General features: G+C 37.7%; 2 protein-coding genes across 8 annotated transcripts in view; one reads left to right on the forward strand and one right to left on the reverse strand.

The window, feature by feature from the left end:
* CCNI (cyclin I) overlaps nucleotides 1-14000 on the forward strand; it is a 37982-nt gene extending 23982 nt beyond the window's left edge. For all 3 annotated transcript variants that reach the window (XM_057547399.1, XM_057547400.1, XM_057547398.1), the window contains 5 exons: nucleotides 2573-2701; nucleotides 5633-5707; nucleotides 5854-5994; nucleotides 6291-6521; nucleotides 12428-14000. In XM_057547399.1, coding sequence (XP_057403382.1) covers nucleotides 2573-2701; nucleotides 5633-5707; nucleotides 5854-5994; nucleotides 6291-6521; nucleotides 12428-12871 — 1020 coding nt within the window. In that variant the 3' untranslated portion in view covers nucleotides 12872-14000. The remainder of the gene's footprint in view (nucleotides 1-2572; nucleotides 2702-5632; nucleotides 5708-5853; nucleotides 5995-6290; nucleotides 6522-12427) is intronic.
* Nucleotides 14001-20604: 6604 nt separating this feature from the next.
* The window catches only part of SEPTIN11 (septin 11), a 92963-nt gene continuing 86981 nt past the window's right edge, over nucleotides 20605-26586 (reverse strand). The window contains exons 10-11 of one of the 5 annotated variants that reach the window (XM_007165572.2): nucleotides 23552-23619; nucleotides 20770-21420 (exon numbers count right to left, since the gene is read on the reverse strand). In XM_007165572.2, coding sequence (XP_007165634.1) covers nucleotides 23595-23619 — 25 coding nt within the window. In that variant the 3' untranslated portion in view covers nucleotides 20770-21420; nucleotides 23552-23594. The other 4 variants (XM_007165577.2, XM_007165576.2, XM_007165575.2 and 1 more) reach the window with 4 other exon arrangements.

Below are 26586 nucleotides of genomic sequence, written 5' to 3' on the forward strand. Positions count from 1 at the left end.
TTTTCAGACTCCTTTTGTGAGAGTGAGAATCCAACTCCTGGCTTTAATAGGGTAACTCCAGTTTCATCTGTCAAGTTGGATAATAGTCTCTGCAGGACATACAGTTCCCTGCTACTCTATATACCCCAAACCTGTCAAGCCCACAACTTCAGTCCCATGAACTACCTTATTGTTTCTTTTTGATTCATTGAATTGTATCACTCGTTTCACTAGTTGTCAGAGTATCTGTTTCTAGCAGTCTTTTCCATCCATCTTGATTTTTATTTGCAAATCTGAGGAGCTTAACAATAGGTTATTGCCTCCAGGTTGACGTTGGTCCTATCCTTCAGAGTAAAGTTCACAGGTTTAAAATACTTGGTTCTTTTCCTTGCCTCGCATATGATCGCCCCCATCCCCTCACTCTTAAGATACAAGTCAGTTACTGTCTCCTTCAAGAGCCTTTTACTCTACTCCCACACTGGGCCAGGTGCCCTTCCACTGTGGTCCGATAGCACCCTGTGCATGCCTCTATTCTAATGCTTACCATATTTTATTGACATTTTCTGATTGTTTGCCTCACTGTGAGACTTTAAATTTTAAAGCTTAAAGAGGGAGTTCATTCTTTTTTTTTTTCCGCCTTGGCTGCATTGGGTCTTCGTTGCTGTGCACGGGCTTTCTTTAGTTGTGGTGCGTGGGCTTCTTATTGCGGTGGCTTCTCTTATTGCGGAACATGGGCTCTACGCACGCAGGCTTCAGTAGTTGTAGCACACCTGCTCAGTAGTCGCGGCAGGCAGGCTCTAGAGCACAGGCTCAGTAGTTGTGGCGCACAGGCTTAGTTGCTCTGCGGCATGTGGGATCTTCCTGGACCAGGGATCAAACCCATGTCCCCAGCATTGGCAGGCAGATTCTTAACCACCGTGCCACCAGGGAAGTCCCAGAGTTCATTCTTCATTGTATTCCCGTGTCCTATCATATGATCAACACTTAATGTTCATTAATATGAACTCAGTTAAATGTCTTGATTGTCAGATGTTTTCAGATTATTGTTCATAGTCTTAACACCAGCTTGGTGGTGAGATGTAAATATAAGAGGTTGTAAACCATCTTTATCTCATTTTCTTCTCAGTATTTCTGTGCAGTATTCTAGAGTCAATCTTTATTTGACAAAAAGGAATTGACCAGAGGGTGAATGTATGGCAGTTAACCTTCTAAAATACCAGTTATAACTGAGTTTAGAGCTAAATATAAAAATTATGTGTGTGATTAGTTGGTTTGGCCAACACAGAAACACTTTATTTTGTTGTGTCAAAGCTGAAAACTGACAGAATGAGGAGTTGGAATAAAATAAGAGAAACTAGCCAGTGCAATAGTAGAGATTATAATGATCATCAAGGCGCTTATTCCTTACAAAACTAAAGAAAGCCAAGAGGAAGGAGCGAAGAAATTCCAACTGAAATACCTGTTTGAGGAGATATATTGTCAAGATGTACAGCCCTTCATGCTTTAGTAGCTCTTGAGGCATCTTTCTGTGATATAGGAATTAATTTCATAAAGTTGACCCTGAATGATCAGGAAAAAGGTTTAAGCTGTGGTCTGTGTACTTTCTGAGGAATGAGATAAGTATTATAGTTATTTTTAAAGAGATTTCTATCCAAAATGGTTATGATGATAAATCCTGCAGTGCTTAGATTAAACCTTTACTTGTCTGGAACTCTCACTTATTGAAAATAGTCTTTTCCACTAATCACAGAGTTATTTCTGTACTTTGTTGTGTTTACCTGGCAGAAGTAGTACTTACATAGATCTGTTTTATTTATTAGTAGTAGATTAAGTATTACTAGGTTTGTTTTGTTTTTTTATGGTGCTTACAAAACTGAAGAGTAAATCGTTAAATACTGCTTTAAAGTGTGTACCTTTTAAAAATTAAGCCTATATCCAGCAGTTAAAAATAATATGTTGGAAGATTAAAACGCCAATAATGTTTAGTGTTTGTGTAGTGATCTCTGTAATGATAGGTTGGTTCAGGTTAATTTCCCCTTCAATATTCTTCCATCATCTTTAAATGTGTAATTTGTCTCTTATTCCTGATATTTTTCATTTATTCCTCTTGACTTTAGTTTTGTTTTTAATGGACTGTCATTCTGTTATCATAGACCGTTTGTGTTTCCTAAGATAGTTTAATGGCTATTTGCTGCCTTAGAAAGAAATTCAGTATATTTTCTTATTCTCAAGAATTAAGAAAACTTACTTCCAAAATTACTATCAGTTGATATTAGTGTTACCTAAACTTTAAAACCTCAATTTAATTAAAGTATAGATATATAGTGAGATGACATTATGAAAATTTTATTTAATAAATAAGAGAATATTGGATATTGATATTAAATGCTATAACTAGTACATAAGGTCTTATCTTCATTTATCTCAAGTTTGATAGATTTTGAATAAACTTAAAAACATTTTTTAACGTATAAACACAGATTCTATAGCATTTGTTAACCTTTTATAAATAAGAATTACAAACATACGCTTGATGATAACTTGAAACTTTACTTGTTCTCTTTATTTTTATTTTTTAATTGTTCCCTTATAGAATGTTTCTCCATCCCAGAGAGATGAAGTGATTCAGTGGCTGGCCAAACTCAAGTACCAATTCAACCTTTACCCAGAAACATTTGCTCTGGCTAGCAGTCTTTTGGACAGGTTCTTAGCTACTGTAAAGGTAAATATTTTAGAATACACTTACATACAACTTCTTTTTTGAGGGTTCATATGCTACACCAGGGACTATTAGTAAAACATTCTGCAAAGTGGGAAGGAGTGGAAAACCTTCCTAAAGATTATATATATACTTATAAGAAGACACGATGTCTTCTGCTATTGCTTTAAGTTTTCGGAAATGTTTCTAACTATATTCTGTAGTTTTCTTTTGGCTACAAGTATTCGTAACTTATACTTAACCTATGAAAGTTTTGATCTCTTGATTTTAATACAAACCATATAGCATTAGCAAAATGTTCAGTCATTTTTAAACACATTGAGTACTAGTTGTGAACAGTGAATCAGACTAGAAAAGTATAAGCCTATTGCATATTTTTCTCTGTCACTACTTATTTATTGAATCCCTTTTGTGTAGTTTTCTGAACAATATATAAATACTTTCTAGAGGAGTATAACAAGATGAACTGAACTGTCATAAAATAACTTCGTTGTATTTTTGTTAAATGGCAGCATTACAGGTAAGTTTTATGTTGTCCCTATTGCTCTAATATATTGTTGGTTATATTATGTGAAATCAGTCATAGTAGGCCCACAACAGATTTAAAGCAGAAAGTCAGCATTTATTCAATAGCAAGGCATGAAAAGCAATTCAGTTGTTATTTGTATGCCTAGGAATATGTAGCTGCAGGAATGATGTGTTCAGTGCTGAGGGTACCATATTCTTTGTTATTAGGTATAAAAAAATAGAAGCCAAAGAATTAAGGAGTGGAAGAATTTGGATGGCCACTCAAGTTACCTTTCTGTGTTTCAAACTTCTACTTTTGAGAGTAAAGAAACTTAAATTATGATACTAATTGCCTGAAGTCTGGGTTATCTGAGATGCCTACATTTATCTCAGCATCAAGTCCCCCTCCGTTCTCCCTAGTCCCCTACTATAGCTAATCTCCCTTTCACAGAGAAAGATGCGTTTGAGGTTAATGTCGTTTCTTGGGTTGTATATTCCTCAAAAATTTTAATGGACTTGTTGTAGCTTCTATCATAGAGAAGATTTTTACTGGCCTTATTATTAAACATTTTAAACAGATTTAGGGGAAGTTTCTGGAACAATTAGAGAATTTTGCCAAGTAAAATATCATTTCTTTCATATTGCTTATTTAATGGGTCCTATCATGCTACTAGCATCAGATACTTAGATATGGTTAATCTATATTGAAACAATTCATCTAAAATGTATTCGTAGTTTAAAGGTGCTTAAAGCAGACCATTAAAGGGCTGCAACAGTGAATGGAACCTCAATCCCAGCTGTGCAGAAGAAGGTACTATGAAATTCTTTAAAAATAATAGACCTCGAGCCCTATCCCAGACATACTGAATCTGAATCTCTAGTAGGTGAGATCTGGACATCTGTATTTAAATAAACAAAAACAAACTACATAGATGATTCTGGTATACATCCAGGATTGAGAACTACTGTTTGTTTAAAAAACACACACCCATATATTTGCTGTTGGGATTCTTCTCAGTACTAAATTTATTATTGGTGCCCTTGATTTGGGGGTTGCATTTCCTACCCAAAGTTGTTAACTGTTGGGCTCTTTTCTTTGTAATGAACTCTGATTACCTCAGGGATATGGTTTTGATATGTTGTGTACATGGAGAAATAAGGGAACCTGGAAAACTGTCTTAGCAACAAGATCTGACTTCACTTTCTAGATCTCTTGTGTGGTGTCCATTAACCTCTGAGACTGTTTTCTCATCTGTAAAAGAAGATATATTTATGGCAGTGCTTTCTAAACAGTAATATTCTGATTAATATTAATGATTATTTTAAAACATTGATAGTATTGAACTAGCTTTTATTTCTCATACGGGCAGAGAATTGGAAGATTCCTAGACAGTCTGCCACTTATACTGAGGCACAATGGTCATTGGTTGGCATGTTTATTAAATAATTAATCAAGGCCATACTCTGGTCATCAGAAGCCTTCCCCAAGGCTTCAAGGGAATGTAATATTTAGGTATAAAATAAATGTTGAAACAGGTTTTCTTTAGGTTATATAACTTATCTCTGTGTCATTCAATATAATTGGACTAAATTATCATGATTATTTATTTGGCTGCACCGAGTGGCTGCGGGATCTTAGTACCCTGACCAGGGACTGAACCCAGGCCATGACAGTGAAAGCACCAAATCCTAACCATTGGACCGCCAGGGAAATCCCTGTCCTGATTATTTAAAATTGGATTCTGATGCTGGGTTGGCAAACCCTTATTCTACCAATGACGTAGAAAGTGTGCCTACTTATTATAGATAAGGAAAATAGGCAAATTCAAGCCCTCCTATGGGTATCAAACCCAAGAATGGTTTTTTCCCCACTAATTGGTTCTGTATATATTTAGGAGCCTTTCATTCTTATCATGGATCTTGAATATATAATTTTTTGGGTGAACATTTAATTAGAAAATTTCATCTGCTAGCATCCCATAATTTTTAAAAGCATGTGAAATATATTAATAGCCTTCATTTTATTTTCCCTTCTTTCTCTTTAATTCCCCTAACACCTAGTATGTTAATCTAACTGATATAACAGGCAAAGAGAGTAAAACTAGCTTAAAAAATACACAAATATATTTTTAATTTGGGGAATGTTATTAAATAAATAAATGTCTTCTAAAATCAAGCTCATCTCTGCTGGATAGAAGTTAACTTTGGCTAACTAGCATTGGTTGAACTTCCAACAATGGAATGGTCTTAGTATTTCCATAGAGTATAATAAGGCTGAGGTTATGAAGTTAAAAGTTAGCTCTGATCTTAGAAAGCAATGGGTAGGAATCAGATTAATTGAATTCCATAGAATTGTGTGCATACTTTTAACTCTTTTAACTTTTTGAAGAATCACTGAAGTTGCTTTTTCTCTCTTCCCCATTTTAGGCCCACCCAAAATACCTGAGTTGTATTGCAATCAGCTGCTTTTTCCTAGCTGCCAAGACTGTTGAGGAAGACGAGGTAAATATTTTCCTTTAAAGATTAGTCATGTCTCATTTTTGAAATTATCCTTTTATTGTTTTCGGTTTACCAAAACAAAAACTGAAAAATGAGTTTATTTTTTTCCTGTCCTGTCCTCCTGCCCCATCCCCCTTTGCTTTGGATAGAGAATACCAGTACTGAAGGTGTTGGCAAGAGATAGTTTCTGTGGATGTTCTTCGTCTGAAATTCTGAGGATGGAGAGAATTATTCTGGATAAGTTGAATTGGGATCTTCACACAGCCACACCATTGGATTTTCTTCACATTGTAAATATACCTGAAATCTTTTAGTTTCTTATTTGAATGTGTAGTCCTATTTCAGTAACTTGAAAAGTAGATTGCCCACTCATTTTTGTTGTTGTTCTGATTTTTAGGAAAAGGAAAATTATTGCAATTAGCCAAGGAAAAATGAGAAATTGGGGTATATGTCAAATCATTGAAGCTAAAATTGCAAACTTAGAAATTGAGTAATACCTGAGGTTACATCAGTTTCTGTATATAGCTTATCTAGACATTTGAGTAAAACTAGAATGATGTTCTTGTGATTTTTTTATTTTTTTTAGTTCCATGCCATTGCAGTGTCAACTAGGCCTCAGTTACTTTTTAGTTTGCCCAAACTGAGCCCATCTCAACATTTGGCAGTCCTTACCAAGCAATTACTTCACTGTATGGCCTGCAGCCAACTTCTGCAATTCAAAGGATCCATGCTTGCCCTGGCCATGGTTAGTTTGGAAATGGAGAAACTCATTCCTGATTGGCTTCCTCTTACAATTGAACTGCTTCAGAAAGCACAGGTAGGTGTCAGTCTAATTAAATAGTGTTCATTTTAAATTTTTTCTCCTATTGGGATACATAGGGTTAGCAGATAGTTATAAAACTAAGAGACATTTTAATCTTGTAATGGAAACTCATTTTTAAGAGTAGAGAAGAGTATAGTTTTACACACTTTAAATTTATGTGTTAGATGTCTTTTTTTCCTCTTTTAAAGCTTAGATAGTATTTTCTTGATTCTTTTCATCCCTTTTAGATTACTTTAAAAGTTAGTAAGATTCTTGATAATATATTCTCGATTAGTTTTGTATGAAGAACGTTCCTAGCTATATTTGTAGGTTTCATTATAGTACTTCTGACTTACTCATTTTATAAAAGTCAAAAACATAAATTGCAAGAAGTTACTTTTTTAGACAAGCAGATAATTTATTGTTGGCTAGAGAGGGAAGTATTTGGCAAATAGAAACTATATTCCTGAAGTTCCAGGACTTTCTGAAGTCCTGGTAGTTCTCACTCTTGCTTAAGATTGGTTAATAACTTGTATCTTCAAATTGATATAAAATGTTAGCGGTCAGTTAAATTTTTATCAACCGTCTATATAAAAAGTAAAAGTTTAGGGGAGAAAATTCTCATTCAAATGAAAAATTAGTAATGGTGCTGTGTGTTAGCAGCAACTTGGGGAGAAGCCTTATTGCTTCTATTCATGTCACCAAATAGAACCTACAAGTTTAGATCTGCTGCAAACCATACTCCTCGGCCAACTGAGTCCATAAAAGACTTATGAACCTACTTTCCCTTTAAATATATATGTCCCTATTTATTCTCATTTGGCAGTAGTTATTCTGATTTGTTTCATTGAATGTTATTTAGAGCAGAGTCTGTTAAATTCTGAGCTTAAAAACATTTTGTAATATAAAAAGAACTATAGCAAAGAGCTGCAGTTATTGAGCTAATAAAACTTATAATTCTATAAAAGAAAAGAGAGAATACTTGAATTTGGTGTTTGGTGAGATAGTTATAATTGACGATTTTATAGGTATGAGATATAAAAGTTAGCAGACCCAGACATGTAAGGTATACTTCAGTGCAACCTCTCAGCTGAGAATATCATGCCCTAGTTTGTGAGCAGAGAAGGGCTGAGAGTCTTTTCATAAAAAGAATGATGATGATGATCAGAGCAATATATCAACTAGAGCTCCGTTCCTCTTGTATGTGTCTTGTTCCACTGTTCTTAGCATGGCTCAGCTTGTCCTGTATCCCTGGGAAACATGATGTTAGTGTAACAAAGGCTATTTCTCCTTTACGTTCTTTTAATTGCATGTGTTAGATTAAAATAATTGAGAAGTGCTTCTTTGCATTGAAATAAATGCTATAATGAAAATAAACCCAAGGAGATAGTTACTATTTAGTGAGAATTTTTAGAAACTAACATAAACTACCACATAAGTGAATAGTGTAGCACAGAACATTTACTTTGCCTACCTAGAGTGTTGGAAAATGAAGCTGAGTATTAATCTTTTACATTAGACTGCGGAAGGAGGGGAAGGGACATTAAGAGAACCTCCTACCTCCTACATTTTTCATCTTTTTATTGGAACAAAGGACATATTTCTAAATGCCTCCATGACTTGGTCTCTGTGCCTATTTCCAATCTAGTACAGAGAAAATGTGCTATATGAAGAGTTACTGTCACAGAGAAAGGACAGGCTTCGAAGCATAAATAGTAAGAATGTAAATAGCATGTATATTCTGTAGCTTTGAGGGCTTGTTCTCTACTGAAGAACACTAGAGAATCTGCTTATTCTCTTTTATTAAGTCTTCTGGTGCTAGAAGAAAGTGTTCACTGAAACTGTTTTCCCCAAGTATTATTATTATAAGCTTGGAATTTGAAGGAACCGTCTTAGAAATCATATCATTCAACTCCTTTATTTTATAGCTGCAGCCCAGGGAACTTGGGACTTTCTCAGAGACACACAGAACTTAGTAGCAAAGAAAACTAAAAAAAAAACCCCAGTGCTTTTTCCATACCACAGAAACCTTGAAGATTCTAGTCCAGTGGTTTTAAGAGTTTCCTTTAGAACTGGAACCCTTCCCTCACCCCCAACAAAATCTTGTACACACACAATCCCAAAATCCTAAGTAGTAAAGTATTACTTTGCAATGTGTGTTTGGGGCACAGGCCTATCAGATGCAGTCCTATTCAACATGGCCTCTTCCCTTTCATAAGCTATTTGGACATAGTTTGAAAACCACTGTTCCTTTCTCTTGTATATGTATATAGTTATAGTCCACAGACATTTATTGAGAAATCTATGATCAAGGCATTGGGGATACAGTGATTCTAAAAAGTCTCTGCTTCATGTAGTAGTCAAGTTATAATGAGGAAGACAGTTTAAAACAAGTAAGATCACAGAACTTCAGAGATTTTGAGACTTGGTTTTAGCAATTCTCTGAAACCCTCGTGGCCCAAATCTGAGTGGCTCCTTATTCTTTAAGACTCAGTTGTCTTTGCTAAGTTCACCTGTGTTCATGTAGGAACACCAAGTCTAGTATCTTTGTAATTAGACCCATGACAAGGCCATAGTAATATCAGATGTTTCTCCTGGATTTCTGGTTCTAGTTTAGGAAGTTCTTGCATCAGATGGTAAGATCATGCTGGAATTACTTCTGACATGTTTCCCAGGGTCCTGGTTTGAGAGGACTGCTTAATGGTCCATCATAGACATCTCATGCTGTGAGGGGGCCCACTATCACCAACCCTGCCTATGTTCCCTCTGGACTTTAGACAAAGTACAGTGAGTGTTCCCTGGTTTGAAAGGCCAGCTTCCTCTTGTCCCTCCTAGTCCCCTCACTCCCCACTCCACCGCCCCCATCACCACCCCTCTTATCTCTTTTGCTACCTGTTGTTGATCATCATTCTGGGATAGCTAAGCCTCTCTTTCCTCTTACCCCTTCTCTCATTGCTCTGCTTCTGTGGCTATACTCATGTTCTCCTCTTTCTGACTGATGTGGTCCACCTTGATGAACTCAGGATGTTAAATCTACCCAGATTAGTGTGGTGGTCTTCCTAGTCCCTAGTCAGGCACTAGTCAAAGTAGATGTTTCTGCTGTGGTGTAGTTTAAAATTAGAGTATGGAGTTAAGGAAGCAGACCTTCCCCACCAGGGTCTTCTAGTTCTTCTTAAAGGTGCTTAAAGTCAGACTGCTTACTGCACTGCATGGTATTTTCAGTGCTTTATGCTGTCCATTGAACCTTATGGGTCCATCTGAACCAATTACATCATGCTGTTCTGATCCCCTCTTCCCATCAGTAACCTATTGGGATGTCCCCTCTGTAAACTTTCAATGCTATTTACCCTACCTCCTTGGTGAGCTATATTATAGTTCTGTTTGTTGTTGCAGGGGATGCTTTAAAATGGTTACCATATTTGAATTGGGGGAGATAGTTAAATGTTCTCTTGACACTCTGCAATCAGAACAAGTTCATTTTAAATCTTTTTATAACAATTTCATTAGAGGACTTGTGTCTAAAGTTGCAGTAACTCCAGTATATGTGCTTATTTTGTTTCCTCCACTGTATCTCAATGAGGGCCATATTATTTTTTTTCTTAGAACAATTTAGGTTGTAGTAGATTAGAAGAAATTTATTTTGATGCATTATTTTAGACAAAGGACTTAACTTGGGTGGAAGTAGAGTTCATTAGATGGTATTGGTTTGCATAATCTTCATTGTCTTTCTAGCCCCATTTTCTGCCAGTCCTCACCTATAAATAGAACTCCCTATTTACTTACTGTTTTCACAGAGGAAGTTTATAGTGACATAAGTAGTCTTCCTTTTACTTGAAATACATGTCTTTTTTTCAGGATTCTTCTGTGATACTATGCCCAGTGACCAAGGCATTAGAATATTTGTGATATTTTTACTTTTCTAGGCCATTAAGTGTCATTCGTTTGTTAAAGAACAGTTCATTAAACCTAGGTACTTATAATAATTTTTACCCTGTAGCCTTCTTTTCACTTCCCAATTCCTGTCTTTTTTTCTGTTACCTCTCTTTTGTAGGCTTTCTGAAGAAGCATGGTACCTGGCCTAGAGTACCAGTTGCCTTAAAGAACTTTGAAGCCCCATCCCTATCCTGTGTGCTTTGTTCCATTGTTTTTAGCATGGCTTAGCTTGTTCCACATCCCTGGGACATGATAAGCTCTAGCCTACAGTTGTAAGCTTGAAAGTTACTGTATAATTCTTTTCTTTTAAGAGAGGAAAAGAAATTCTAATACTAGTTAATAATATCTTACCTGTTAGGGTGTTATCTAGTGCCTTTCAAACTAGGGGAAAAAGATTAGTGAACAAAATAGTAGATATTAAAAATGGTCATTTTCGGGTATAGTTTCTGACAACTTAAGACATTTTTACTTTTGTACTACGTGGTGACTAACACCAGCCTTTCATCTTCCTTTCCACTGATCCTTTCCTGGGTAACAACTAATGAGTATATTTAGAGATAAAAATAATTTTGTCACCAAATATGTTCTTGCAGAGCATGTTATTTTCCTTTATTTTCTCTGTGGTATTGCAAAGTCATGCTGTGTGCTACAGGTTTTATAGGTATGAATAAGAATTGATTATAGTGATCCCCGATAGTTAAATAGTCAAGATAGGCTTCCTGGAGGTGGCATCAGTTAGCCAGACCTGGAAGGAATACGTAATACAGTTTCAACATATAGAAACAGGATGAGCAAGGGTATAAAGTAAGAAAGGGCAAGATTTGTGCAGAGTAGAGAGCAGGCCTATTTGGCAGGAATGTAGAGCACAAATTGGGATATGGTAGGAGGAAATAAGGCTGGAAAAGAGGGGTGGGTCAGATTGTGGAGAGCCTTCTTAATACCAAGCTAAAGAGGTTAGATTATTTCCGGCAGGCACTTGGGGTGCCGCTAAAGAAATTTGAATAGGGAGAAATATATGTTGCTAGAGGAATTCTGACTAGAGCTATAATTGCAGGGAAAGTAAGGCAAAGAGCAACTAATTAGACTCTATCACAAGTAAGATTTTGAAGGCCTTCCAGGTACAGTCATTGGTGCTAGAAACTTAGGGAATAAAAATGAACATGATACAGTGCCTACCTCTTGGGATCTTGTAGTCTATAGTAGAAAAGCATAAATGGTTAAATAGATTATTCTAATACAGTGTGGTAAGTATGATGACAGGTTGATACAAAAACAGATGACCCTGAAATTTGGGTTTGTTGGGGGGTTAAGGGGAGTCAAGGGTGGCTTCAGAAAGGACTGATACCTGAATTATCCTGAAGGATAAGAAGGAATTAGTGAAACTCCCAAATTAAAAACACTAGCAAGAACGTTTTTTCTTATTGTTGTCAATTCTGCTGTTTTCTACAAAAATATAACTTGTCAAAGGTTCCCATTTACTGTTTTAAAAACAAAATACTTAAGTTGTTCAAAATTCTTAGCCAGCCTTTCCCCATCCCTTATTTAAATTTTTTCTTGCCTCTGTCTGCTTCTTTAAATGCTTAATGGATTTTATGTTTATCTGTACCTTGGTCTTCACTAAGGAGGTTGGAAGAGGCAAAGAGGGTAGGGTAAAAGGCCTTCTAGACAGGGGAGATAGCCTGAACAAAAGCATATGTTGGAATATATAGCAGTGAACAAAAGAGAGTAATTTCAGCTTTCATGAAGATGTACAGCATACAAGTGCAAATAAAGAATTCAAGTTCCAAAGAAGTTTATAATACAAATGCAGATTTGGACACAATTTCTAAAAATGATAGGCTGGAGGAGTAGATGAGTTTGAGGTAAAAGATGTGGGGAGAGAAATCTTGGGGGGCAGAGGGCACGGGGAGAAAAAGTGGCCAGCAAAGGTGACAGACAGAGCAGCCTATGTTAATGATCAACTTTGTGTTTTCTTTCCCCCGGCGCAGATGGAGAGCTCCCCGCTGATCCACTGCCGGGAGCTTGTGGCACGCCACCTTTCTACTCTGCAGTCTTCCCTGCCTCTAAATCCCGTTTATGTCTACCGTCCCCTCAAGCACACCCTGGTGACCTGTGACCAAGGAGTGTTCAGAGTACAACCCTCCTCTGCCCCAGGCCCAGATTTCTCCAAGGACAACAGCAAACCAGAAGTGCCAGTCAGAGGTACAGCAGCCTTCTGCCATCATCTCCCAGCTGCCAATGGGTGCAAGCATACCTCTGCTAAACGCAAAGTAGAGGAAATGGAAGTGGACGACTTCTATGATGGGATCAAACGGCTCTATAATGAAGATAATGCTTCAGAAAATGTGGGTTCTGTGTGTGGCACTGATTTATCAAGGCAAGAGGGACATACTTCCCCTTGTCCACCTTTGCAGCCTGTTTCTGTCATGTAGCTCCAGGTGTTACCTTCAAGTGCAAACTAAGGTAGACTACTGTGGGAATGGGAACATGGAAAACAGGATAGGCTGTATAAAGGTATATACCTTATCAGGCTGATTCGAAATAAGCCAGAAAAAAAACCCTGTTGACTTGTATGGCTAATTATAATTCAACATTATTTAAGCACTTAAAGACCAAAAACAGTGTAAAATTCAAGATCAAAAAATTTTTAAGTAAAAAATTTCTTTGTAGTGTTTGTCATTTCCACCCTTTTCTCTGCTAAAATGTAATGTAGATTAATTACCCTGTGTCAGAAATTCACGTTCAGTGTTTTTTTTTTAAAGTTCCAAAATTCGTAGCTAGCAAACCTTGTCCCAGAATCCTGATTTAATTTTCCTCTTGCTTTTGCTTGCTGCTTCTTTGAATACTAAATGAATTTTATGCATGTTGATCTATAGCCTGACTTCCACTGATGAGGAAACCCTGAAAATTTATTTTTAGCAATTTAGTGAACAAATTATTTCAGTGACAGCCATGTTTAATCAATAATTCAAATTCAACTTAATCTGAAAAAGGTACTTCAGAATTGCCTATGAATCAGAGTTGGTAACAGAAAAAGAACTCCCATTACCATGTTGATTTTTGTTTGTCTCCTTTCAATTTCTAGAGTTTGGAAACAAAATTAATATTTTCATTTTTATCTTAAATTGAAGCTTAAAAGTGGCATGTGATTAGGACACTCTTAAGATTTGTTGGAAGCATTTTTGACATTTGTAAAATAGAATTTGTGATAAAGTTAATATATCCAGGTGCTCACCAAAGAAACATGTAACAACTAAAATTAGATTTTAAAAAAACTGTTCAGTTCACTCGTTTATAATCAGTAGGAGAGACTGTCTAGATGTTGGGGCAGCTCTATGATTTGGGTCTGTAACATGTAATAACTGAATTCAGTACCCTAGTTTTATGTTAAGCTATTAGGATTTTCTTGATAAAAGTTAATCCCCTTGCCTCCCCAGCCTACCTGTATTTCTCTTCATGACTTCTGGGTCCTGAGCTCCCTGTGCAGCCTGAAGAAGGTACTGCAGTCAGAACCATGTACTGATGATAAAAGCCTCTGGTAGCAATAAAAGTTGTCCTTAACCTTTTTATCTCTTTTTTTCCTGCTTGTGAAGAAGTGCAAGTTCTTGATTAGTTAGGCACTGCTATTTCAACTACGGAAGATGATAAAAATCCTAATATGCTTGCAGAAAATAAAACATGAAGAAAGGGGGGATTTAAACGTGACTGAGTTTAGGTTTTGACATGGTGGACTGTGACCTTCCAAACAGTAAATTCTTAGCTTAAGGAACCGTGAGGGCAGACACAGACCCGTATCTAGACAACCTGTCATTTTTTTTTTTTTTTTTTCAACCTGTCATTTTTAAGCCACTGATTTTGTTCTGGTTTAGCAGAGCCAGAGTATTCTCCGGTCAACATTTAAATTCTTTCTTTTATGGTAGGGTTGGCTACCCGCTATAGTCCAGTCAAGGGGGAAACTTACATGTAAGGAAGTACAGGGAGTGAGAAGGAATATAGAAGAATGAACTATTTTGGGGGTGAAGACAGCATGAGGCTGGCTTTGCAGATACACATAAAAAAATCCCACTTATCCTAATCTTCATCTGGTTCTGTTTCTTAATTCTCCTGAATTGTGGGAGCTCCAGGAAGTCCACAACTACAAATTTTCATCATTAAAATAAATGCTACTTAACCCCCTGCCCACTTCCACTTAACAAATGAGGAACATTTTTGTTACGTAGAAAGCTAGGGATAAAGTTGAGTCTAGAATCAGAATATTTCATTTGTGGTCCAGTTGCTACAGATTGTACAGAAGTTAGAAATAATATTTTAATTTCTTGATCTTGAGGCTTTCTAATCAAAAACTGATGGTAAATCAGTTTGGAAAAAAGTATTGTTTTCATGGGAAACTGAATTGGAATGGTTGGGCTGCTGCTAGGTCTCATGCCTCAAAGCTTATTTAACCCATAGATCAGTTAAATGATAGTACTTTGGAGACCAGCCCCTCCTGAGCACCCTTTCAGTTACACCTCCCTGCCACTGTCCCAGAGACCTGAGCGACCATGAGCTCTTGGAGAACTTCGGCTCTCTGGGGCCTGAACTCACGGACTGAGACAGAAAAAAGCAAAACATTCTTGAACAGTGTGGAACTTTTCATTAAGAATGTTCCTACTGTTAAATTAGATCCTGTTTTACCGGAAACTATTCTCATTAGCCTGTCCCAAGATACCTGTCTTAAATCTTGGCATCACAGCACAATTACTCTCTTCCAAGATTTGGAAACTTGAGCTTTGTGGATCACAATTGCCTGGTGCCTCCTGGTGGTGAGAAAACCTGTTATTCCACAAAGGCTCTGCAAAGGCAAGGGAATAAACATGATGGGAGAAATCAGTTATTCTCTAATCCTCCATTCAACAGAAGTGAAAGTGCATGCTCTAGCTCTTGAAGCTCTTACTAGGAGTAGCCGAATAATTACTTGTCTTTCAGGGTTGAAGTTGGTTATCTGTGGAGAACTGAATTTTCTGCAGATGATGTCTTACATTAGTGTGGAGGGGTGGGCTGGGAAAGGAGAGTGCTCTCAAATGCCAGTTAAAAAGACTGATACAACTGATTTGTCGGAAATGTTCCTGACGCCATGCCTTTGGCTCTGAAAGAAGCTATAGCATAGCTCCTCACTTGGCCACGCTGATGAGAATCTGAGCATACATTCCTGCTATTGAGGGAGTTAAGACATTGGCGTCTGCCCCCGAAGAAGTATTATTTCTTTTCTCCTATGTTGTTAGAACCAACACGTATTTATGTCCTCTCTATTCTCTTTACATACCTGGATTTTCAGGATTTCTAATTCACTCCTTTGGAGTTCCTGAAACAAGAAAGTAAGTTGTCCTTGAGCATTACCGCCCAAAACAGCACAATGTGATTAAAGCCACTGATGCTCAGCAAGCATAATGGGGAGCCTTGTTATCTTCATCCTTAAGGTAGTTTGTACATTTTCAACTGGAAAGGGAAGATACTGTGCCAGATGTCCTCACAACCATCCTGGGACATAGCAGGTTGAAGATTAGAGAATTGTCCACATAGCCAAGAATTTTTAACAGGGTTCAATTTCTGACTTATCAAATATAAAGGATAAAGCTTTGAGATACGATGTTTTGTCTAACACGTAATTGTTATTTCTGAAGCCTCCAAAATTGTTGAAACTAGTCTTTAAACTGTGTTAACAGGAGAATGTCTCCTATGCTCATTTATAATGTTTTGAGCTTTGGCCACTAGATGGTGCTTTTAGAAAAATAGAACATCTTTTTAAGTTTCAGGGAGAAACTGGGCTTACTGTGTGGGAATGAGCAGTTGAGCACTCACTTGTTGCTAAGCAATGCATCAGCATCATTTGCAGTTACAAGTTCACATCACTTAAGCCATAGGAGGCCTGTGCATGTGGGACTGAGGGAAATTAGCAATATCTGCCGTGGTTTGGGACAGATGGTGGCTAAGTATGTCTCGTACCAAAAAAAAAAAAAAGTTTTACAAATTAAAAATCCTAATACTTGTTCATATTTTGGTCCTGCAAGATAACTTCGAAATACGATTGAGAATATTTGAAAATAGCCCACTCCCAAAAGGTTGCTGCTTTCATTTTGAGCTGGATTTGACCAATCATTAGGACAAAAAAGATGAAGTACAGGCTTTGTAGCACAGCTTGCATTAAGGAATTAAAATGAAAGCTTTCCCTCACCATACTGATGAGTTTACAGACCTTCCTTTATTTACAGTGCGGTTACATCCCGATAAACTCATCGTAAGTTGAAAATATCCTTAAGTCGAAAATGCATTTAATGCATCTAACCTACTGAACATCATAGCTTAGCCTAGTCTACCTCAAATGTGCTCAGAACACTTAGAGTAACCTACAGTTGGGCAAAATCATTTAACACAAAGTCTGTTCTATAATAAAGTATTGAATATTCTATGGAATTTATTGAATACTGAATTGAAAAACAATGGTTCTAAGTGTATCAGTTGTTTACCCTTGTGATTGCATTGGCTGACTGGGAGCTGCAGCTCGCTGCCACTGCCCAGCAAAATGAGCATCCAAACTGCATATTGCTAGCCCAGGAAAAGATCCAAATTCAGAAATACGGTTTCTACTCAATGTATATCACTTTCACACCATCATAAAATCAAAAAATTGTAAGTCAAACCATCTTAAGTCAGGGACCATCTGCAGTGGTTTGTATGATGTAAGACCAATGTGTAGCACACAGACATAACTCTCCCTGTGCCATCTCTTGATTATTGAAAAGGTGTCATGAGAGGTAACCAAGAACGTCTTATCAGATAGAGAAATCTGAAGAGAGCACAAAACTCTAGTGTTGAAGTTTCCAGGAGGCTGAACCTCTCCATTTCTCTTGACTCTTGAAGTACAACCTTCATAGCAGATCAGATGCCAAAACTGTTGACCTTACTGTGTTACACAACAGTAGGGCAGTGTAGAAAAGCATAGGCCCATTGAACTGGTTTCTCATTCTCAGAAGCAGCTTATTTTGTTAGCAAGAGGACACTCCAGAAAGAAGGGCAACCTTAAGAAAGAAACCACTGAAAAGCAATTGGGGGTGTGGGTGGGTTTTGCTTTTCAGAATACTCTCTCTCACAATTTAGCATAGAAAGGGCTTACCTTTTCTGTTCACCCCCAGAATTTGCCGTGTTTGAGGTATGCAGAGAGACATGCAATTCATAGTGCGTGGGTACATCCACAGTACCTAATGTAGGCCTGGTGCAGCATATAGAATAAAAGTATTTGGGGTGGGGGTGGGAAAGATGGATGGATATAAATAAAGGGCAAGGAGAGCTAGAACTGCAACTCTTCAGCATTCTCAACGCACTGTGCAGAGAAGGCATGGTTAAGCAGAGTTCTTCGTGGAATGTTACTCTGCACCCTCCCCCCCATACACAAGTTTTTTTTTTTTTGACAGGGACCAACCTTGTAATCATAGCCTCTGCCTCCTCAGATCTAGGTGCCATGATTTTGAAAGGAAGTTTCCATAATGGACTGAAATGCCATTCAACTCACAGCATGCAAATAACTGATTTGAGGCAGATGTGAAGTCTTCATCTGTACCTCCCATGATGTTCCACTAACAACCAAAAGATCTCATTTGTAAACAGCTACCTGTCAGAATAGGAAGGTTGGAAAGCGAGGTGAGCAGATACCGAGGCTCGCAATTAGCCTTTTTAGATTAACACATTCAACCTCTACACCAGCCCTGAGGGTGCCAGTTGTTTGCTAGAGACTGATCTGAAAGCCAGATGGTATCAGTCTCAAGGACTAAATACCATGGTCTTAAGGATTCAAGTACAAGGATCTTCAAAATGAGCCACATTGCCAACACTGTCAGTCTCCAGGGTGGAAAGATGACAGTCATCTGCAAAGCAAAAGGTTTTGCATAGAAATGTCTTTTAAATACAGTGAAAATTATGTACTTAGTTTTTCAGATGTCCAGAACTTTTAACCATAAGCTGGGACAATGATAGGCAGAAAAATAACCGAAATAACTAAGAAGGACGTTTAGGTACAGTTGATGGGGAAAAGTATGGTCAAGCCTATTGGGAAGATGACCTAATTTTATCTGACCCAGCTCAGCACATACTAATTCAGATCAGGTCTCTCCTTTATACATGTGCTGTGCCTATCTCAAGTAGACCATCTAGACTACACTTTTCAGCAATAAGGCCGAGTCTGTATCTGAAGTCAAGTAAGGTTTGTTTTTTTTTTTAAAGACTGTATGAAAAATAAAAAGCCTATCACCAATAGAAATAGGTTCAGATGGCTCAGTTCTCCCTGCTTTTCAACAATCTAGCTTGGGATAAGCGAGTAGTTTTTTTTGTTTTTTTTTTTTTTTTTATGGATACAAGTTAGTTTAATGACTTTTAGATCACTGAGAAATTATCAGATTTTCAAAGAAAAAGTCAAAGAACAACAAACCCCTTACCTACACTGTTAGTGCAATAAATTCTGTGCAGCTTATTCTTTTCTAGTCCCTCAGTGGGTGAGGGATGAAGTGACATCAAAGCAGAAGCGAGTAGTTTTTATCATTCGTATCTCTTAGTTGGTCAGCCAAGAGAACCTGAGAACCTACCAGTTTTATCAACACTTGAGAAAAGGAACCACCTTAAGTAAAATGCCAAATCAATGGAGGATAGGTGTCTGTTATCCACTTTCCCTAGATAACTGAACAGAGGCCAACCTGCATGTAATAGCCAGTTCCCTCGCCCCTCCCATTAAGATGATTACCATTACACTTCCTCCAGCCTGAAGACTAAAAGGGGAATAGCAGAAATAGATTACACATTTCTCTACTTAAACAAAAAAATACTGCCTAATTTGCTTTTTAAATATTGCCCAAAAAATGTCTTTACAATCTGATGCAGAATTTACTTTTAAAATATGAGTGATAGGGTAAAGTTGATATTAAAATATTAAAAGGAGTTAAAAAATAAATCCAATTGTTGTACTTAGTAATCACAGTGGTTTCACACAATAGGACGTTTGTGTTTAACTTACAAAACTGACAGTATGTCATGCTGTAGCATCAGTTAAGGAGTTGATACCCACCATCTACCCCCAAACCAGCGGTCACATCATTAGCAGATTTCTATCCTTACAGATTACACTGTAGTATGGAGGGGATGGCTCTTGACTCTTATATTTTAATCATTTAATGGCTCAGATGAACCTGATTTTATTGCATTTAATAATAGTGTCTTTCTAAGTAAAGAAGGCCCCTTGCCAGCAAGCTCCTCCAATTGGTCTAAATAACCTCTTCCCAAGAATCAAATGATTCAAGAAGCAGGGACTGTTGCTTCATCATTTCACCTTTCAACAGAAGCATATGTTACCATTCTTAAATACAAGGGAACACTCCTAAGATCTTTACCAAATGCAATTCACGCCACCAATATCCACCTACTATGGGGCTAAAAAATGATGGAAATAAGCAGACTATTGACAAGTAGTGAAATGAAAAGGTAACTTAAAATGCGTGTTCATGCCTTAAAATAGAAATGAATTAGAAAATTGTACCTTGACTACAAAAACTGCACCTAAGAGGTGGCTGCTAATAAAATAGCCTGTCACAAACGAGTCAGCATTAGAACTCACAGACTCAACTGGCAGAAGTGTGTGTGTTTGCATGTGGGTGTATTTAAAGTGATTTCCAGCAGATTTTTTTTTTTTTTTCAGACACAGTGGAGTAAGCCACCTGATCAGAACCAACGTTAAGTTAATGTTGTTGTTGTCTGGGACAGGATATGTACTTGTCGGGGGTTTGTTTCCATGGTCCAGGACACAAAAACTCTGGACACAAGGTAAAGAAGAGCTTCGCAATAAATAAAAAGGCAGGGATGGGCCAGAAGGTTATTTTAAGGTACCTTTAAATATAAATTGAGTCCTAGAGGCAGAAAAGTCATCTACCTAACACTGGCACATTTTAAACATGATTAAGACTTGTAGGTCAAAATCCCAGTGACAGCACAGGGATTTTGTTGTTGTTGTTGTATCTGAGATGAGGAGAGCATCTTAAACAGAATTCTGTGACTTAAACTTCATTTAAATTTCCCCTTGAGCTTAAAATTGGCATAATTTTGATACCAAAACTAAGTTTGAATAACCAATACATAAAACAGAACTGGCTAAGTAGGAAAAAAATTTTTTTTTCCAAAACAGAATCCCAAACCCCAAAAACTTAAATAAGGGGTGCAGGTAACAGAAAAAGAGTCAAATAAAACAACAATGGTTCCTGAATTTAAAGGAAGGATGCCCACTTCTCTCTCTCAAGAGGCAGACGGTCAGCTGAAAAATAAAAACATTGTATCAATAGAACACTCCAAATTAAAAAAATGCAGCCATCTTTGTTCATGCAATATCAAATGTTTAGAAAAAAAATCCCAAACTTCAAAACAACCCATAAAGCTAACAAAAGGAAGGAAAATTGTTGCCCCGATCTTATGACCTGATTGACGGTTGAGGGTCCTGATAGGGCCGTTCAGAATGTCACTCACGGGACAGAGGTCTGCTGTTAACAAGAGATCAAGTCTGTGGGCTCTCAGATTAGGGTCCATGCTGTCTTCAGCCTGTGAGTTCTTGGGTCAGCAGCTTCAAGAACATGACAGCTAAGCAAGAGGATCCCAACACAGGGCTACCTTGGGTTTGGGCCCAAGTTCTCTGTTTCACTCAATTTCCTTTTAAGTAGTAGTATTAGGTATTACTGTTTTTGGTGGTGATAAGTCACTTAAGTAACCACTATGGGCAGTGGTTTGTAAACAGACATTGACAAATACAAACAGCAGTGCAATATTTGACCCAGACTTTAAAAGAATAGGAGGCGATGGTGGAAATGAGGTAACTCTTCCCCAACACGTGTGAACAGACAGCTCCTGCTCTTCTAATGCTCTATGTCCATTAGGAGAGAGTAGGGCTTGTCAACAGGATGGTTACATAAAGAAGAAGCTACAGAAGAGAAAAAAGAAAGGTTCAGATTCAAATTTGATTCTTAAAAGGCTTAAAAAAAAAAAACACACGGAGCTTCTCTACAACAAACTGTGAAAGAACAGCAGTGTGTCAGTAAAGGGATGACTTCCTCAAGCCCAGCTGGGGGGTGACGCCTCGGCTGGGGCGGTGGGGCGCTAGTCAGGGTGGAAGGGGACGGGAGTCGGGGAGAAAGGGTGGCAGAGACAGTAATATGACGTACAGGACATCACGTGGCAAGCATCTTGGAGGAGCTGGTGCTGCCCAGATGGTAGCATTTGAAGTCCAGACAAGGTAGGAAAACACGAGACTCTTTCATCCCTACACTTCTTTTATCCAACATTATAAGCATGTGTACATTTGCATATCAAACAGTGACTAAAAAGAACTCACAAAAGGGCACACAATGTTTGGGTAAAAATATATTTTCCCCCACTTTATGTCTTGGCACTAGTGATATATGCATAGATTACCTGTCCGCCACTCTCCTACCTTAACAGACACCAAATTACCAAGCAAGTTTGCTAAGTGATTACTTTCATACTTGAAAAAATGATATGCTTCACATCAATACAATTATTTTAGTTTTTTAAAAAAGACAAGTGTCTAACATGCAGTTTACATATATGACAATTCTGCATTAACACTGAAAGTAGATTACACAACAGTTTTAAAAACACATTGGTTATTTTCAAACAGCAAAATGACAATGATCTACAACTACAGTTTAAGGCATATCAGCATATTTTAAAATTAAGAAATAGACAAAGTTCTAATGCTGTTCACAGCTTAATCTTCAACTTATTTTAAAAATTCCCTTCATACCTACATATAATCTAGACTTTGTTCGTCATCATTTCCCCTAAAGAGTCATCACATATGTATCCTGTCAATGGAACCGAGACTTCTGGAAGCTGAGACTTGACAACTTCAGACACTTGCAAATGGGAAAGCAAAGGGATCTGAATGGACAGTTTTGGTAGGACCACACAGAGACAGTATGACATGGGTTGGTAACAGCTGAAAGATCCGATTCAACAGTTTGTATATGAAACACTTATGGATGTGTCAAGAAAGTGAGGAAACCGAGTCTTTGAGGTGCACAAGATGTGAAGTGTTATTGCTGGTGAGATCACAAAGCAGAGAAGGAAGGTGAGTAACCTGTGCCCAGCATTTTGTTAAATGTTCCTCTGGTTGAGGTGCCCTTTCTGGACAAAACCTTGACCAATTAATAAAGAGCCTAAGTTGGGAAAACATAGTCTCTAAACTGCCAGTAAATTCTCCTAAGTGCTTTTCCATCACATCCTACCGCACTTACAACTGTTATGGGTATCTAAAGTCCAGAAGAAGCAAAAAGATGGTCATTATGGTTGAACAAAAGATGTGGGGAGAGGCCAGCAAGAGCTGGCCAAAAAAAAAAAAAAAAAAGGTGATTCCCTGCCAGTAGTTAGCACAAGGGAAAGACCATTAAACCAAGATCACCAAAAATTAAGCGATCATAAAGGGAGCCTAGCATAAAAAAAAAAAAAATGTTCCTCTTGCTTTTTCTCTAGTGGAAGGTAGTAGTTTCTCATTCTAACTTCACTTACACAGTCAGAACCAAGGACCCTCTGGGAATTCCCCGGCAATCCAGTGGTTAGGACTTCGCGCTCTCACTGCCGAGGGCACGGGTTCAATCCCTGGTTAGGGAACTAATAGCCCACAAGCCGCGTGGTGCAGTCAAAAAACAAAAAACAAAAAACACCAAACCAAAAAACCTAGAAAAAAAATGAAACACTAAAAACCAAAAAAAAAAAAAAAAACCAAGGACCCTCTGTAATATCCAATGAACCCACAATGCTGTGTAGAACACAGGCTGGGGTTAGTAATTTCTGACTTGCACACTGATATTAAGGAAAAGTCAAATCTCTGTGTTTCTTGGGAAAAAGATATAAATGTGAGCCATTTTAAATATATTTAGGGTTTTTGTGTGTTTTTTAAAAAAACAAAGGATACTCAAACCAATACCTCCCTACCCCCCCTCCAGGGAAAAAAAAAAATCCACCTATCCCATTTGTTTCCCTAATTTTAAAAAGTCAAAAAGGTCTCAAAGGTTTCTTACTGCCGTACTTACATGCAAAGGCGAAAGCACATCCAATTAGATTTGAGGGTATCATTTATTCCGTGCAGAGCCAAGGACTACTGTGAAAAAAGGCACAGATACAGAAAGAAGAGAGGGCAGCAATAACAAACCAAATAGGGCCAGGGAGCAGGGGCAGAAAAAAGTTCAGAAGCAATGCATTTTTTAAAAAAGCTTTTATATGTTTTCTTTGACTTTTTATTCCCTGACTCTCCATATGATTTATTTTTCTGTGAAAAATTTAATGGGAAAAAAAAAATCAATCCAATCAAACAACAATCTTGGAATCAAAAAGTCAGCTGGATGCCTTTCGTGGCTAGGCTCACTTTAAAAAGGCTTTAGTGATGCATGTAAAATGAAAATTTTAAAGTGATGCATTTTTACAATTTAGAAGTGTATTTCCTGTTACAAGGCACGAAAATGCTCACACAAGCAATGGCCGGAACAAGCATACAACAAAAGTATTCAAGCTTCTGTCTGGTGCACAGCATCTGAGCAAACTCAGCCCATGGTTAGAATCAGCATGCCGCCTAATAGCCAGCTTCAGACTAGAATCATTAAAAAAGCAAAAACAAAAACATTGGTCCAGTAGCTCCTGAGCCTGTCTTTATACCACTATTGCTGCTTCTGGTTTGAAGTTTCTATCCCAGCTTAGTTTCGGCTTCCATGAAACTGATTTCTTACTTTGCCTAATTACGCCTAAATCAGTTCATGGACGACCATTCCTTCTGTCCCATAATAGTGTGGTTGAGGATAAAAAGAAGGGAAAAAAGTCTTCATTGGAATCAACTAGAGACTTATTAATTAAAAAAAAAAAAAGTGTGTGTAAGTGTGTGTGTATTCTATCCTATTTGATTAATGTAAGACTTAGTGAAGGCCAAAAGGAAAATGCAGAGGTGAAGTATCAGGTTCATGAGAAATGTTATTCTTTCAAGTAAGAAACAGGAGACTACGGAGTTAGAAAGCTGCGAGTATCTTGTTATTAGAGGGGGAAAAAAATCAAGGAAATGAAAGGATAAGCCTCAAAAAAGAAAAGTACAGAAAAGAGATTAGATATGCCCTTTTCCATACAAATTTGGCATGTAGTCTATGTCCTGCCATATGGTTAAGTCCTAACCCTTGTTGATGGGGCACTGGGCCTTAAACGCAAAGAGCAGGTAGAGCTAGTCTTGGTGAAGGAAAAGGTGAGGAAATTCCTTCAAGACAACTGGATTTGAAAGACCAGCCGTTCTATTCCTTCATGCCTTTACTGCAAATATCAAAAAGAGACTATGCAAGGAAACTGGATGTGAAGCTGAATTTCTGCTTTCTTGACTTGTGGGTTTATATTATGTTCCTTCCCATTTCTACCTTAAGTTGACAAGGCCCCCTCAAACTTGTGCTGCAGATGATACAGTTTATAACAGATTTTCTATTTTAAATATTTCTGGAAAATTTCTCCTCATAATTATTGAAAACTGTTATTAGAAGCACTCGATATCCTGGAATCAGTCATTAGGCCCTCCTCTCTCAGCCTACTGAGAGCAGACTTAGGTGTGTTTATGAAAAGACTGGATCTTGTAAGTAGTAAGCAGGTTGTGGAAAGCCCATCATCCTTAGTAAAAGATCCTTCTGCTAAACGAGGTTGTCTGATCCAGCCTTGGAGAGGGCTATCTGTGAGGGCGCCAAGGTTGCCCTGACACAAGGGAAAAGACTCATCATTTTCTTATTACAACCCCACTTGGCCAGGATTTGAGACACAGGGGTTCAGACACATTTTTAAAGCCATAAGAGGAGACAGTCAGTCTGAACAGACCCACAACCCAGGCCAAATAATGTTATTATAGTAATAAAAAAAAATCCACGCAAGGGTAAAAGTCAGGTAAAGCTTACCCACCGTTCTGCCTACATACAAAGCTACCTTGGTTCGGGGCAGGTGTGGAGAAGAGACAGAGGGAGTTCAGGGCCTTTCGCGTCATGGAGACGAATAATCAAGAAGAGCAAGTGGTCATGGCTATTCAGGTTTATAGTCAGCTGCTGAGGCGGTGAAAAGTTTTCCTGTCAGACGTACATGTAGCAATTTAGCCTCCTTCCCTTGGTCCAAAGCAACATAAAAGTAACAGAACAGGCATGCTTCCTGCTGCCACTCTGAACAGGCATAAAAGGCAAATCATTTGCTTTCCAGAAACAAAGTCCGGCTGCACATAGCTTTTGCTGTTATCCCCTTGTTCTATCATTTTCCACCACCGAACAACATTCAGCAAAATGAGTTAATAGTTATCTGGTGTCTGGGAAAGGGAAAAAAATAAAAATAAAACAAAATAAAAGGACACAGATGGCAGAGATACAATATTACTGCAAAAGCAGGTGAATGCGGACCATCCTTGGCTTGCCAGGCTTTATGTGAAGCTTGCACTGCAAGTTAAAAAACAAAACAAAAAAGTTAGAAATAATAATAAATTAAAAGAAGGAAAATTAGGAGCGCCAGCACCAGCATTCGGTGATGGTGAATGCTCATGCAATGATTATGGAATTGACAGAAATTAAAACCAAAAATTTGAGTAAGCTATTCTACATGACAAGCAAAAGCAAAATTTTAATATTGAATTAAAGAACACGTGGTTAGTTTCCATTTGCAGGTAATTCAGAATTCATGAGTGACTTCTTGAAACCACTACATGTTCTAGTGAAAGGATTTGCTGTTTGACTTTCTTCTCAAATAACACAAAACCATTCTCTATTAGATTTGGGCATCACATCGGTACTGAATATACAATAAATGTCTTTCAACAAGTAACTTGGGGATTGGAATATAGTGGATGGAGGACATGCTATTAATCTACTTGGGAGGGAAAAAAAAAAGGACAATCATATGGTTACAGCTAAAGCAATGCCCAGAGCCTTCCCCCTCCTAGGTACAAAGCAATGCCAAGTCCAAGATTTACATGTCTAATTTGAGGCAAGTCCAAAACACGCAGCTTCATTCCTTAGGAAGAATCAAAATATTCTTTTAAAAAAGAAAAGATGAGTGGATGATTGTGTAAACTATA

The sequence above is a fragment of the Balaenoptera acutorostrata genome, chromosome 5 (assembly GCF_949987535.1).
Source record: "Balaenoptera acutorostrata chromosome 5, mBalAcu1.1, whole genome shotgun sequence".
NCBI lineage: Eukaryota > Metazoa > Chordata > Mammalia > Artiodactyla > Balaenopteridae > Balaenoptera > Balaenoptera acutorostrata.